General features: G+C 45.4%; 1 protein-coding gene across 43 annotated transcripts in view; it reads right to left on the bottom strand.

Moving 5' to 3' along the window:
• FBXO34 (F-box protein 34) overlaps positions 1-13,313 on the bottom strand; it is a 110,231-nt gene that overhangs the window by 19,078 nt on the left and 77,840 nt on the right. For 18 of the 43 annotated variants that reach the window (XM_009427657.5, XM_009427658.5, XM_054665680.2 and 15 more), the window contains one exon: positions 9,807-13,038. In XM_009427657.5, the coding sequence (XP_009425932.5) occupies positions 10,893-13,028 (2,136 nt within the window). In that variant the 5' untranslated portion in view covers positions 13,029-13,038 and the 3' untranslated portion in view covers positions 9,807-10,892. 43 annotated transcript variants of the gene reach the window in all.

The raw sequence follows: 13,313 nt of genomic DNA, 5'->3' as shown, positions 1-13,313 counted from the left end.
CTGTGAGGCTGAGGTTGCAGTGAGCCAAGATCATGCCACTGCACTCCAGCCTGGACGAAAGAGCAGACTCTATCTGAAAAAAAGAAAAGGCCAAGTTCGGTGGCTCATGCCTGTAATCCCAGCACTTTGGGAGGCCAAGGTGGGTGGATCACCTGAGCTCAGGAGTTCGAGACCAGCCTGGCCAACATGATGAAACCCCATCTCTACTAGAAATTAAAAAAAAAAAAAAAAAAAAATTTAGCCAGGCGTGGTGGTGTGTGCCTGTAATCCCAACTACTCAGGAGTCTGAGGCGGGAGAATCGCTTGAAACCAGAAGGCAGAGGTTGCAGTGAGCCGAGATTGTACCATTACACTCCAGCCTGGGCAACAAGAGCGAAACTCCGTCTCAAAAAAAGAAAAAAGAAAAAAGGGGTCCTGTGGCATTGATACCTCTAGATCCATATGAGATTGTTCCTGACCTCACCTTCCCTTTGGGTGTGGTATTTTAGCATTTTCTGTATGGCTTCAGAAGACACCTGGATTTTGAGGAAAGAACTTTCCTACCCTTTCCAGCAGCTTATTTCCCTAATTTAAAAAAAAAAATTGTCAAGACAACATTTCTGGAGTGTAAGTATGTTGCTCTCAATTTGGGAATGAAAGTGCCAAGTGGTTTGATGGTAGATGGAATAGAAAGACCTCCCAACCCAAGGCTGATGAAAGAACGATAGGAGCAGAGAGTATCTTCTGTGATCAGCAGTTTCACAGTTGCATTCAAAATAAAGAGGACTAAGTCTAGTATCCACAGGAGGAAATAACTGTTTTCTGGTTCAGGGGCCACTGGTACTGGCTTAAGGGAGTTCTGCTACTCCTTTGAGACATTTTACATTCTTTTTTTCCTTTATACAAGCATACCTTGTTTTTTTGCGCTTTGCTTTGTCACACCTCTCCGTGGGTTTTTTACAAATTGAAGGTTTGTGATAACCCTGCGTTGAGCAAGTCATCAGCGCCCTTTTTCCAATGGTATGTGCCCACTTCATCATGTCTGACATTTTGATAATTCTCACAATATTTCAAATCTCTTCATTATATCGTTATGGTGATCAGTGATCTTTGATGTTACTATTGTAATTGTTTTGGAGGCCCACGAACTGTCTGTATAAGAGAGCAAACTTAATAAATGTGTGTATTCTAACTGCTTCACTGACCTCCTGTTCCCTCATTTCCCTCTCTTCGGGCCTCCTTATTCCCTGAGACACAACAATATTGAAATCGGGCCAATTATAGCCCTACAGAGGCTTCTAAGTGTTCAAATGAAAGAGTCCCATGTCTCTCACTTTAAATCAGAAGCTAGAAATGATTAAGCTTAGTAAGGAAGGTATGTCAAAAGCCAAGACAGGCTGAAAGCTGGATCTCTTGTGCCAAACAGCCAAGTTGTGAATGCAAAGGAAAAGTTCTTGAAAGTAATTAAAAATGCTACTCCAGTGAACACACAAATGATTTAAAAAGCAAAACAGCCTTATTGCTGATACAGAGAAAGCTTTAGTGGTCTAGATAGATGAAACTAGCCACATTACCTTAAGTCAAAGCCTTACCCAGAACAAGGCCCTATCTCTTTAATTCTCTGACGGTTGAGAGAAGTGAGGAAGCTGCAGAAGCAAAGTCAAAAGCTAGCAGAGGTTGGCTCATGAGGTGTAAGAAGCTGTCTCTGTAACATAAAAGTGTAAGAGAAAGCAGCAAGTTATCCAGAAGATCTAGCTAAGGTAATTGATGAAGATGGTTACACTAAACAACAGATTTCCAATAGAGATGAAACAGCATCCTATTGGAAGAAGATGCCATCTAGGATTTTCACAACTAGAGAGAAGCCAGTGCCTGGCTTCCAAGCTTGGGAAGGACAGGCTGACTCTCTCATTAGGGGCTAATACGGCTGGTGACTTTCAGTTGAAGCCAGTGTTCATTTACCATTCCAAAAATCCTAGGCCTGTTAAGAATTATGCTAAATCTACTCTTCCTGTGCTCTGTAAATGGAACAACAAAGCCTGCATACCAACACATCTGTTTACAGCATGGTTTACAGATTGTTTTAAGCCCACAATTGAGACCTACTGCTCAGAAAACCAGATTCCTTTCAAATTATTACTGCCCACTGACATTGTACGTGGTCATCCAAGAGCTCTGATGGAGATATACAAGGAGGTTAATGTTTTCATGCACGATAACAACATCCATTCTGCAGCCAATAGCTCAAGGAGTAATTTTGACTTTCAAGTCTTATTTAAGAAATAGATTTTGTAAGGCTACAGCTGCTATGGATAGTGATTCCTCTGATGGATTTGGGCAAAGTCAACTGAAAACTGGGATGGATTCGCCATTCTAGATGCCATTAAAAACATTTGTGATTCATGGAAAGAGGAAAAATATCAACTCTTTTTTTTTTCTTTTTGAGACAGGATCTCACTCTATCACCCAGGCTGGAGTACAGTGGCATGATCTCGGCTCACCGCAACCTCCACCTCACGGGTTCAAGCAATTCTCCTGCCTCAGCCTCCCGAATAGCTGGGATTACAGGTGTTCACCACCATGCCCAGCTAATTTTTGTATTTTTAGTAGAGACAGAGTTTCACCACATTGGCCAAGTTGGTCTCAAACTCCTGACCTCAGGTGATCCGCCCGCCTAGGCCTCCCAAAGTGCTGGGATTACAGATGTGACCCACCATGCCCGGCCAAAATATCAACATTAACAGGAGTTTGGCTTAGAATCCTTTCTACTTTCACCTTCAAGTCTAGCCTCTCGTTGTTTAAAATAAACATCTTGTGTAAAATAGAAAAGATAAAATAAAAATAGAGTGAAAAAAACAAAAAAAATCCCAGGGTTTATGAGTTGATTCCAATCCTCATGGATGACTTTGAGGGGTTCAAGACCCATGGAGGAAGTAGCTACAGATGTGGTGAAAAACAGCAAGAGAACTAAAAGTGGAGCCTGAAGATGTGACTGAAATGCTGCAATCTCATAATAAAACTTGAATGGATAAGGAGTTGCTTCTTATGGATGAGCAAAAGAAAGTGTTTCTTTTGGCTGGGCGTGGTGGCTCAGGCCTGTCATCCCAGCACTTTGGGAGGCCGAGGCGGGCAGATCACCTGAGATCAGGAGTTCAAGACCAGCCTGGCCAACATGGTAAAACCCCGTCTCTACTAAAAATACAAAAATTAGCCAGGCATGGTGGTGCACACCTGTAGTCCCAGCTACTTGGGAGGCTGAGGCAAGAGAATCTCTTGAACCCAGGAGGTGGAGGCTGCAGTGAGCTGAGATCGCACCACTGCACTCCAGCCTGGGAGACCGAGACTCCAACTCAAAAAAAAAAAAAAATTATTTTTTTCCTCACTCTCATCCAGGCTGGAGTGCAGTAGCAATGATCATGGCTCACTGCAGCCTCGATGTCCTGGGCCCAAGTGATCCTCTCACCTCAGCGCCTCAAGTAGCTGGGACTATTGGCATACACTACCACACCTTTTTTTTTGTTTTTGCTTTTTTTGTAGGGACAAGGTCTCCCTATGTTGCCCAGCCTGGTCTTGAACTCCTGGGCTCAAGCAGCCCTCCCACCGTGGCCTCCCAAAGTGCTGAGGTTACTGGCAGAAACTGAAATGAAATCTACTCCTGATAAAGATGCTACAAACATCATTGAAATGACAACAGAGAGGTTTGAGATTTTGAAGTAAGTTATAATGGGGGTAAAATGCTATCAAACAGCATCACATGCTACAGAGAAATCTTTCGTGAAAGGAAGAGTCAATCGATACAGCAAACTTCATTGTTGTCTTAAATTGCCATAGCCACCCAACCTTCTGCAGCCACCAACTCTGATCAGTTGTCAGCTATCAATATTGAGGCAAACCATACACCAGCAAAGATTACGACTCACAGCTGATTGTTAGCATGTTTTAAGCAATAAAGCATTCCTTAATGTACATTGTTTTTTAGACATAATGCTATTGCACACTTAGTACAGTATCACATAAACATAACTTGTATATGCACCAGAAAATTCATGACTTGCTTTATTGCAGTGGTCTGGAACTGTTGGATGGAACGAATTTTATCTAGAGCCTGGTGAACAGCTTCCCAGGTGTGCATTTAGGGCCTCCTAGGGATCATCAAGTTTTAGGAAATAGGTTTCCTTCTTCCACAGGCATGGAGAAGGAAGGAAATTTTGCACTGGCCTTTGGGGAGCTGAAGAAGAGCTGGGGGGAGGCTTGTTCTGACAAAATAGTGACTCTCTTCCCTGCTTGAAATGTCCCACAGAAGGCTGTTTCTGGTTCACATTTGCCCCTCTAGGTCCACTCCCTCCCCTTCATCCTGCTCACTGTCAGAGAGACTATGCTGGGAGTGGTGCATCGGTGGTCTCCAGGCCCTTTGAGGCTCAAGGTGTTCATTCCCTGGCTCCTTGCCTGCCATGTCTGTGTTCCTTCCTATCCTAGCAACCACCCTCCTCCTTCCACCAGACCTGGGAACCATCATCCCAACCACAATCACCCCGTGGTTCTATTACACGTGTCAGTAGTTCTCAACCCCACCTGCAACTGGAATCACCTGGGAGCTCCCGCCCCCAGTGGTTGATTTAATAGGTCTAGGGTGTGCCCTGAGCATTGGGAATTTTAAAAGCTCCACAGTTGATTCTAATGTGCAGCCACTACCCTGCCCACTACTACCCTGCCCACTACTACCCCGCCCACTACTAACCCCAACCAGGCAGCTGGGGCCTCTGCACCAGCTCCTGCACATTAGTAGGGCCAATCCTTTGGCCTTCCTGCCCTGCGCCTCTTCATGGGCAAGGAGTTTGAAGGATCAAGGGGGCAGGCACTGTTCCAGAATCTTTGTTCCCCTTATAAACCGTTACCTAGGTTCCCAGAACCTCAGGACCTCCAGCCCTTCCCCAGCTTTGTCCTCCAGACAGATCCCTTCATCCTGAGAAGTGGCTGAGGCGTGGCTCAGTACAGAGGGTGGGAGGATGCTGGAGGGGATGTGCTGCAGGAGGGCTCTCTGTGTTCCTGCCGTGGGCCCTGCAAATACTGGGGAGGGCTTGTCCCTATATCTACACCCTTATAATAAATCCTTGAATTTACTCATTTCAAGTGTGCAGCAGTTTCCTTTCAAGACCCTGCACGGAGCACAGACTTAGAAATCTGAGGGGCCTAAAGCCAAGACCACTGGCCATGGAAAAGGAAAAGTTCACGAGAGGTCCCAGCTTAGGCACTAGGGCAGCCAAGTCATCTCTGCTTAGGAGAGAAAATAAGGGCTGGCAGAGAAAGGGAATTGCTCAAGACAGGCCACACACCCTGCAGCAGAATCATGCTGCGTTGTCTGTACAGGGGAGGATTGGTGAGGAAGGGCAGAGTGAAGGCCAACAGTTCGGTCCCAGAATAGGGAAGGGTGGGTGGGCCAGGCCTGGCTCCAACCCTACCCTTGAACCAGACTGCAAACACTCAAGTTATGCAAATAGATTATCCAGCCTCACAGTGGAGAGGGAACAGATACAATTAAATACAACCTTGCTTTCCAATGTTACTCATGTTTGGCAACTAATTGATTTTTTATTTTTTATTTAACTAATTGATTTTTAGTTTTTTAAGAACTTTATCAACATCTTCATATTTTTTGAGACAGGGTCACCCAAGCTGCAGTGCAGTGATGCGATCATGGCTCACTGCAGCCGACTTCCTAGGCTCAAGCTGTCCTCCTGCGTCAGCCTCCTGAATAGCAGGGGCTACAGGTGTGTGCCACCACGCCTCACTCATTTATTTTTTGTACAACGACAGGGTCTCACTTTCCTACCCAGCCTGGTCTCAAACTCCTGAGCTTAATGATTTTTCCACCTTGGCCTCCTAAAGTGCTTGGATTACAGGCATGAGCCACCATGCCCACCCCTTCATACTTCTTAATAAACAGATCTGAGACTTCAGTATCAGTATATAAAGGAAAAGTCCACCTTAATTCAAAAAGAATGAGAGGGGGGTCCCAAAAGGAGTTTGTTCTGAGGCCTGTTCTCTGCTCACTGAAGGATGCTTGGCTGAGGGGGCCTCTGGGAGAAAGGGTAAAAGGTTTTGTTCTGCTTTGCAGATAGAGGAACATCACCTCTTACATGGGCTGCTGCCACATAAGGGACTGCCATCTCTGCTTCCATTTCAGTTCTTCCCAGACGCTGGCTCTACTCCCCTAAAACTGTTAAGGTCAAACCAACCACCTGGAATGGTGATGCTACCTTACTGTGCTTTTCCTCACATCAGTTTGGTATAAATGCACTGGATGTTACCCAAGGGTTTATAACCACCAATGTTTGCTCTTCCCATGAAGTTGTGCAAACATCAGCTATGGCCACAAATGACAGGCAGGAAATGACATGTATGTCAGTTGAGACTGCACATCTCCCACACAGGTACCTTGACCAACTCACAAAGATTGCAACACTAGCTTTTTTGAGGAAAAACGGGGATAAAAGCAATCAGATTCCCAGCCTGGGCAACGTGGCAAAACTGTCTCCACAAAAAAATACAAAAATTAGCCAGGCATAGTGACATGCAGCTGTAGTTGCAGCTACTCGGAAGACTGAGGCAGGAGAACCACTTGAGCCCAAGAGGTTGAAGCTGCAATGAGTCGAGATCATGCCACTGCACTCCAGCCTGAGCGAGAGACCCCATCTCAAAACACCAGAAGCAGCCAGGCACGGTGGCTCACGCCTGTAATCCCAGCACTTTGGGAGGCTGAGGTGGGTGGATCACAAGGTCAGGAGTTCAAGACCAGCCTGGCCAATATGGTGAAACCCCATCTCTAGTAAAAATTAAAAAAAAAAAATCAGCTGGGCCCACGTGGTGGCGCATGCCTGTAGTCCCAGCTACTCGGGAGGCTAAGGCAGAAGAATCACTTGAACCCGGCAGGCTGAGGTTGCAGTGAGCTGAGATCGCACCACCGCACTCCAGTCTGGGCGACAGAGCAAGACTCTATCTCAAAACAAACAAACCCCAGAAACAATCAGATTCCCCAAGTGTCAGACACTGCACAGTAGAGAATGCCTTTAAACGAGGCATACCCGACGTACAGCTAGATAACATCAGCTCTCATTGGTTTAGTCGGTGGTGTACACAAAAGAAGGGCTCGCAGTGTGCAGGCTAATTTCATGTTTTTGAATCAGGCTGTAGATAAAGGAGGACAAACAGCCAGACTGCTGCGTGAAGAAGGAATGGAGCTATGGAAAATACCTGGGAACACTCACATAAAAACAGTGTCCCAAGCTGGTCCAAAAAGGTTGGCACAAAGGTACTGACAAGTCCAAGTTAGAAGCGGTGATTGGACAAAGCCCAGGAAGGCAACCTCTAGGTCATAACATAACCACCTGCTCAGAGCCTGCTGCTAGGGGAGCTACTACTGGTGCTAACAGAACTGAGGTTATACCAGATGCACAATGAGAGGTACCGAGCAAACCCCACATAGCTGCAGTGGGAGTTTCCACCAAGGATGCTCCCATGAGACCAGCTATGGCCAGAGGACAAGGTCCTCCAAGACCCCTTTACCTCCCTGTCAGGTTTCTCATACTAAACAGAAAATTATGGCCCAGAGCAGTCAGGTCCTGGAAGCACCCCTCACATTAAAATGGTCACTCGAGAGGAATGCACACATTTTACAGAGTGTGTTGTGTGAGGCACTGTGGGCGACGCCCTCTGAGTTGAGTGCAGTGGGTGGGCAAGCTCCACAGTGGTCCCTCGGTATCTGCAGATGCTCAAGTCCCTGATGGAAAATGGCTTAGTATTTGCATATAACCAATGCATAGCCTCCCATCTACTTTAAATCACCTCTAGATTGCTTATAATACCTAATGTAAACAGTTGTTATGCTTGTATTGTTTAGGGAATAATGACAAGAAAAAAAAGTGTGTATGTTCAGTACAAACACGATGTTTTTTTCTGAGTATTTTAAATCTGAGGCTGGTTGAATCTGCGATGCAGAACCTACAGATGGGGAGGGCCAAAGATACGGTGACAGACAAGAAGAGGGGCATGTGGTGGCAGATGTGCAGAGGGCGCTGAAAGGCACCCAGCCAAGCAGGGGCATAGGGTTGGGTTCCAAAAGAGGTATCTCCTAAGCACAGAGCCACCAACGTGCTTAGGGTTTGAACAGTCCTCTCGTATGTCTGTTTTAACCTGGAGTCATTTAAGAGAGCCTAAAAAAGCAAATGTTACTCTTACCTGAGCCCCTCCTTAGTTTTCAAATCACTCCTTCCTTGGGTCTGGACCATCCACTGGGCAGGGGAGAGGTGAACCACTCCAGGAATAGGAGCAGCAGCTCCCTGACTCCTCCTCTAGTTTCCCTGGTTCTGGCTTTTGCTTCAAATGATCAAGTAAGGGCTTGAAGTAGGAGGTAGGAGAGAAAAAAACTAAGCCAGGTGTACTGAGTCCCTGAAGAAAAGCTGAGGGGGGAGGTTTTCTCTTTTTTGGTGGGGGCAGGGGTGCAGTGGGGAGAGGCTAGGGTGCTGGTGCCCACACTGACACACTATCATTTCCTTTCTTGAATTCTGTGATCCTACAGCAATGCAGGAAAGCAGGTAGTGCGGCACACTGCTGGAGACATTTTAAAAGCCCGCTGTTTTCACCAGCTTGGCACTAGGGGGCCCTGAAGAACAGCATCTTTCACCTAAGAGGAAAGCTACACTTGCCTAGAAATGAAGCCCTGGGAGGGGGTGTCCTCTGATGCCACCTGCTAATCCTCCACCTTTCATGCAGACAGCACCGGGAACCAGGTCCTGCCACATATAACCGGCGATTTCTGAGGGACCCAAGTACTGCATGCCAATTGGGGCTGGGACATACTTACTGTGCCCTCCGCTCTTGGTCACTTTAACCCCTCACGCAGTCACAGCTTTGTGTCCCACATGAAAACCAGATCAAGAGTGGCTGATTTGTGAAAACCAACCAAGAGAGTTGTTTATCCAGTGTCCACGCTGGGCCAATGTAGAGCCATAGTCAATGTCAGCCATAGCTGACGTTTACAGGCAAGCTGTACTCTAGGTCCTTTATGTTGATCTCCTTTAAACCTAAATTATGAATCATAACAAACCAATTAAGAAGGCACTACTGAGATGGCCAGTTTACAGCAAATACAAGGGGAGTAGGACAAACACTGGAAACCTCAACCAAGGGGACAGCTAGGATTTAGAAGCATTTTCCAACATGCCTCACCTGGGTGAGTCATAAGGAAAAACACTCTTGAAGGAAAAGCTATTCTCAGCCTCCTCTTGATCCCGTGTCACAGACAAATCTGATGAGCCTGGAGGCTGCAGCCTACCATGTCACCAAGCACATCAGCCCAGCACAGCGCCTCCCCTAGAGCACGTACCATCCTTCTCCACAGCCTGCAGCCGACACTGGTCGCAAGGCTTTTTGGTGGGTACTCGATTTCAAGCCAGCCTAGTTTTTACACCCACAGCAGCTTTCTGGGGTCCAACACCTCCCAACCCCACCAAGCACTACGCAGCTACAGGCCTGAATAGATCCTTAGTGACTCCCAAATGATGACGCCTAGATAAGCTGTAAGAATCTCCTAGATAATACGTCACTCGAACAGGAAATACAGTGGTTGTGAACAGACAACAAACGGAAGAACTGACAGGTTGCAAAAATTTAAACTTCAATGTTAAGTGAAGATGGCCTCTTCCGTGGCAGAAAAAAACACTTTATCTCCAACAATTCAAAACAATTAAAAAAATTCTTATGATTCAATTCACAAGAACCTTCTTCAACATTGTATCAAAACAGGAGAAAAAATCTTTGCAAAACTTGGGTTCCATTTAAGATGCATGTTTTTATTTCAGTTTTAAAAAATTTTGTAACCAGACAGGATAAAGTAGACAAGAATGTTATTATCTAACTATATAATATTTTCTCAATCTTGTGGATCACTAAAATATAACAAAGGATTGTTTTCTATGCTAATTTTCAGGTTGTCCAGTTAAACCATTATTTGGTATCCTTTGAGCAGGTTAGCCTTTCAACTATTTAGAGTTTCTTCTCAGAAACATTCATATATTATACAGGAAACATTCATAGTTTATTTGGGAAACATTCATATTTTATACAAGATGTACAAATTTAAGACTAGACAATTAAAAAAAAACCCACAAAATTATAGCCGCAACACTATCCTAGCTGCATTGTGGTGATTATATTGTTCCGTTAGCTGTCCATTATATACAACTGGATTTTAATCGTGCTATTCACAGAGGGGCCAAAGCACTCATCTAAAGGTAAAGGCGCTCAGGTTTAATGTGCACTTTCATAGCCCTATGAAAACACAACCATTATATACACTGTAAACACCACAGGGCATGAAATCCACCTCCAGCCACAAACATCAATCTCACAGGATCAAGCATACGAGGTCTAAGGTGGGGTGCCTGACTTTTCTTTTTAAGAATACTTTTCATCTAAAAGTCCTGCTATTCTTTTCACAGGACACTATTCACTTATTTCAAATATGTTGCCAGTGCTCAAAACATTTCTGGAACCCATTTTTGAGGACTACCTGCAGCATCTGCAGTGAACTCTTCTGAATGTCCTGGATGGTGGTGAGTCTTCATCCTTTGAGGATGGGTTTGATTTAGGAAAACAGGCAGAGTTATTCACAGCCAACTGAATCCAACTGTGGGATACCACCCGGGTTCAAACATGAGATGCCACTATAAACAACAAGACCAATTTTTTTGTACAGCTCGTAAATTTAGAGTTTAGAAAATGCCTGAGCAATGCAGTCCTGATGATGTACAGATTCTTCTAGAGTGATGACTCAGGGGGCTACGCTCATTTGAACAGTGTATCTAGGTGTTTTGCAGCTTTAAAAACCGGTCCTTTTGTTGCCTCTCACATGGACTTTAGTATTCCTCTTCAGCTTCAGTCCCTTTTGCTTTCTTATGGATTGCCCGATTAAAGCTGTGGCAGGCAGGAACCCAGTGATTGTCATGAAGCCCCAGCTTACAACCAGGGAATCCTTTCTGAGACCGGTGGCAGCACATCCAATACCCTGGCCCATAGGGCAATGCCTGGCAATACGGCTTGGGGTGCCATCGGCACAGGGACACATCCCCTTTCACATACTTTTTCTTGCACTGTTTGCAAGGATCCTCTCTATAGCGTGGATCTCGAACCCAGCGAGAATCTGCTGGCCTGATATTGTAGTACTCAATGATAAACTTGAAATAGCAGCAGGTACATTTAAGGGCCACTAAACTCTTGGTGGGAAGTAACCTGAAGATTTTTACCATAATGTGGTGGGGCAGAAAAGCCATGTACTGCTGAGGCTCCAAAAGCTGCTGGATTTTAAACCTGGTCTCCAGGAAGTCATGCGACACCTGCTTCTTCCAACTGGATGCCTCAAGCACTGGTAATGTACTTTCCACAGAAGAGGCTGGCGGTACAAATGGCTCAGCAGACCCACTTTTTTCCTCAGATGCACTGTCACCCCCAGCAGCATCTTCAAGCTGGCTGGCCTCTGAAGACTCTTTTGTTGTGCTTTCATTCAACTGGGAATAGTCTGACAAGTGCTGACCAGGTGGCAAAAAAAACAACATCCCTGGAACTGGGTCTTCACAGGAGTTTAAATTGGAAGGCTGGTCTTTGTCTACCTTGGACACAGTGATACTAATGCACAAAGATTCTTTTCTTTGATCAGGATTTTGGCTAGTAAGCGACACAAGCTCTCTGCTCATACAATCAACAGCATTTGTGGGCAATTCAGAGGCTTGGGAATAGGTATGAGAGGAAAAAGGTAACCCAACGAGTTCATCTGTCATTTCCACATCATATCTGTTGCTGTTTTTCACGGCAGTTTGCGAACCCGGCTCTAACTCTGCACTGTCTATGTGGAAACTCACTCCTGCTGGCAATGGGGGGCAGTCCTGAGAAGCACCGTCCCAGGCCTGGTCCTCCTTAGGAGAACAACGATCAGCTCTTGAAGGGCCACAATCCACAGATACAGACCCCACAGGATTCACCTGAGTGTCAGGTGCCTCCAAGACGCCTTTCTTTGTTTTACCTTCATCAGCCTGAGTGCTATTTGCAAGCAATACTCTGCCCACATTTCGACGGAAGCTGTTATTCCTTGAGAGGCTCCCAGGCTCACGCTGGCCCTGCCGCTTCAGGCACTCAGACTCCAACTTGGCTACCATGTCAAGGACACGGACTGGTTCGCTCTGTGGTTCACCAACCTCAAGATTTCCCCTTTCTGTGGGTTCTTCACAAGCTCCTGGGGCAGAATAGGACTCAGACACTGCAGGCACACCTCTGGATTGGCCAGAAAACCTCACAATTGCAGGTGAGTTTGTGCAGTTTTTTGAACAGCTAGCTAGCAGAGCACTGGCTCTTTGCTCCAAGAAGGCAACCATCTGTATAACTGACAGAGGCCTCCCAGCATAGACTCCATCCCCACTGTCACTCACATAGTGCACAGAACAGTGCTCAATGCCACATGCAAAAGGCTCAGGTTGGTAGCACCTGCTGTTAACCTCCCTCATCCTTTCCACCTGTACCTTGGCTTTTTTAAGATCCCCTGATTTTTTCCTTCTCTTAGTAGCTCTCCCATCAATATCCCAGGAACTTTTTATTTTCATAGATCCTATCCTGTTACTACACTGGTGGGATGCAAAGAATGCAATTTTTTCCTTGGTATTTCCAGGTTTCACAACAGCCCAGATATCAAGTGGTCCTTCTTCTTCGCCCTGGTGGATCGTTGCAGATGGTGCATTCTTTTTGGTTTTAACATTCAAGCTGCTCTCTACAGGACTCTTCCCACTCATACTGCACAGAACATTTGGAGAAAGGATCCCAAATGGCTTTCGAGATGATGCTTTACCGAGAGAGGCTGAAGGAAAGACACTTGGTGTTATGTGGCTAGCTTTGCATGTTTCATCATTTACAGCCTTTTGGTGGTTCATAGGAGTTCTCTGCGTTTCCCTGCTGACTTCCGGGGGGTGCTCTTTCTTCTGGAGCTTCCAATATGGCTTTAGGTGCATAACAAAGCCCCTATAGGAAAGAAATACACATTTGATTCAGAAACCAATTTTGTTTTTAGAAAAAAATGTTTTTACATTTAAGCTCAGATGGTTCTAGCAACTAAGAAAAACATGTTCTACCAGTTCATTAAATCTTTACCAACTCTCTCATGATAGTTTTTACTGCACATATCAAGAATAACAAACAGCTACCAGTTTATATGGTGTGTAGTAGATTTTTTTTTTTACAGAAAATAAATTGGTTTTGACTGAAGAACTTCAGAAACCGACTTCAGTTAACATTTG

Source organism: Pan troglodytes, chromosome 15 (assembly GCF_028858775.2).
Source record: "Pan troglodytes isolate AG18354 chromosome 15, NHGRI_mPanTro3-v2.0_pri, whole genome shotgun sequence".
NCBI classification, from domain to species: Eukaryota; Metazoa; Chordata; class Mammalia; order Primates; family Hominidae; genus Pan; species Pan troglodytes.
The sequence above is the reverse complement of the archived record's forward strand: the minus strand, read 5'-3'. Positions and strand labels throughout refer to the sequence as shown.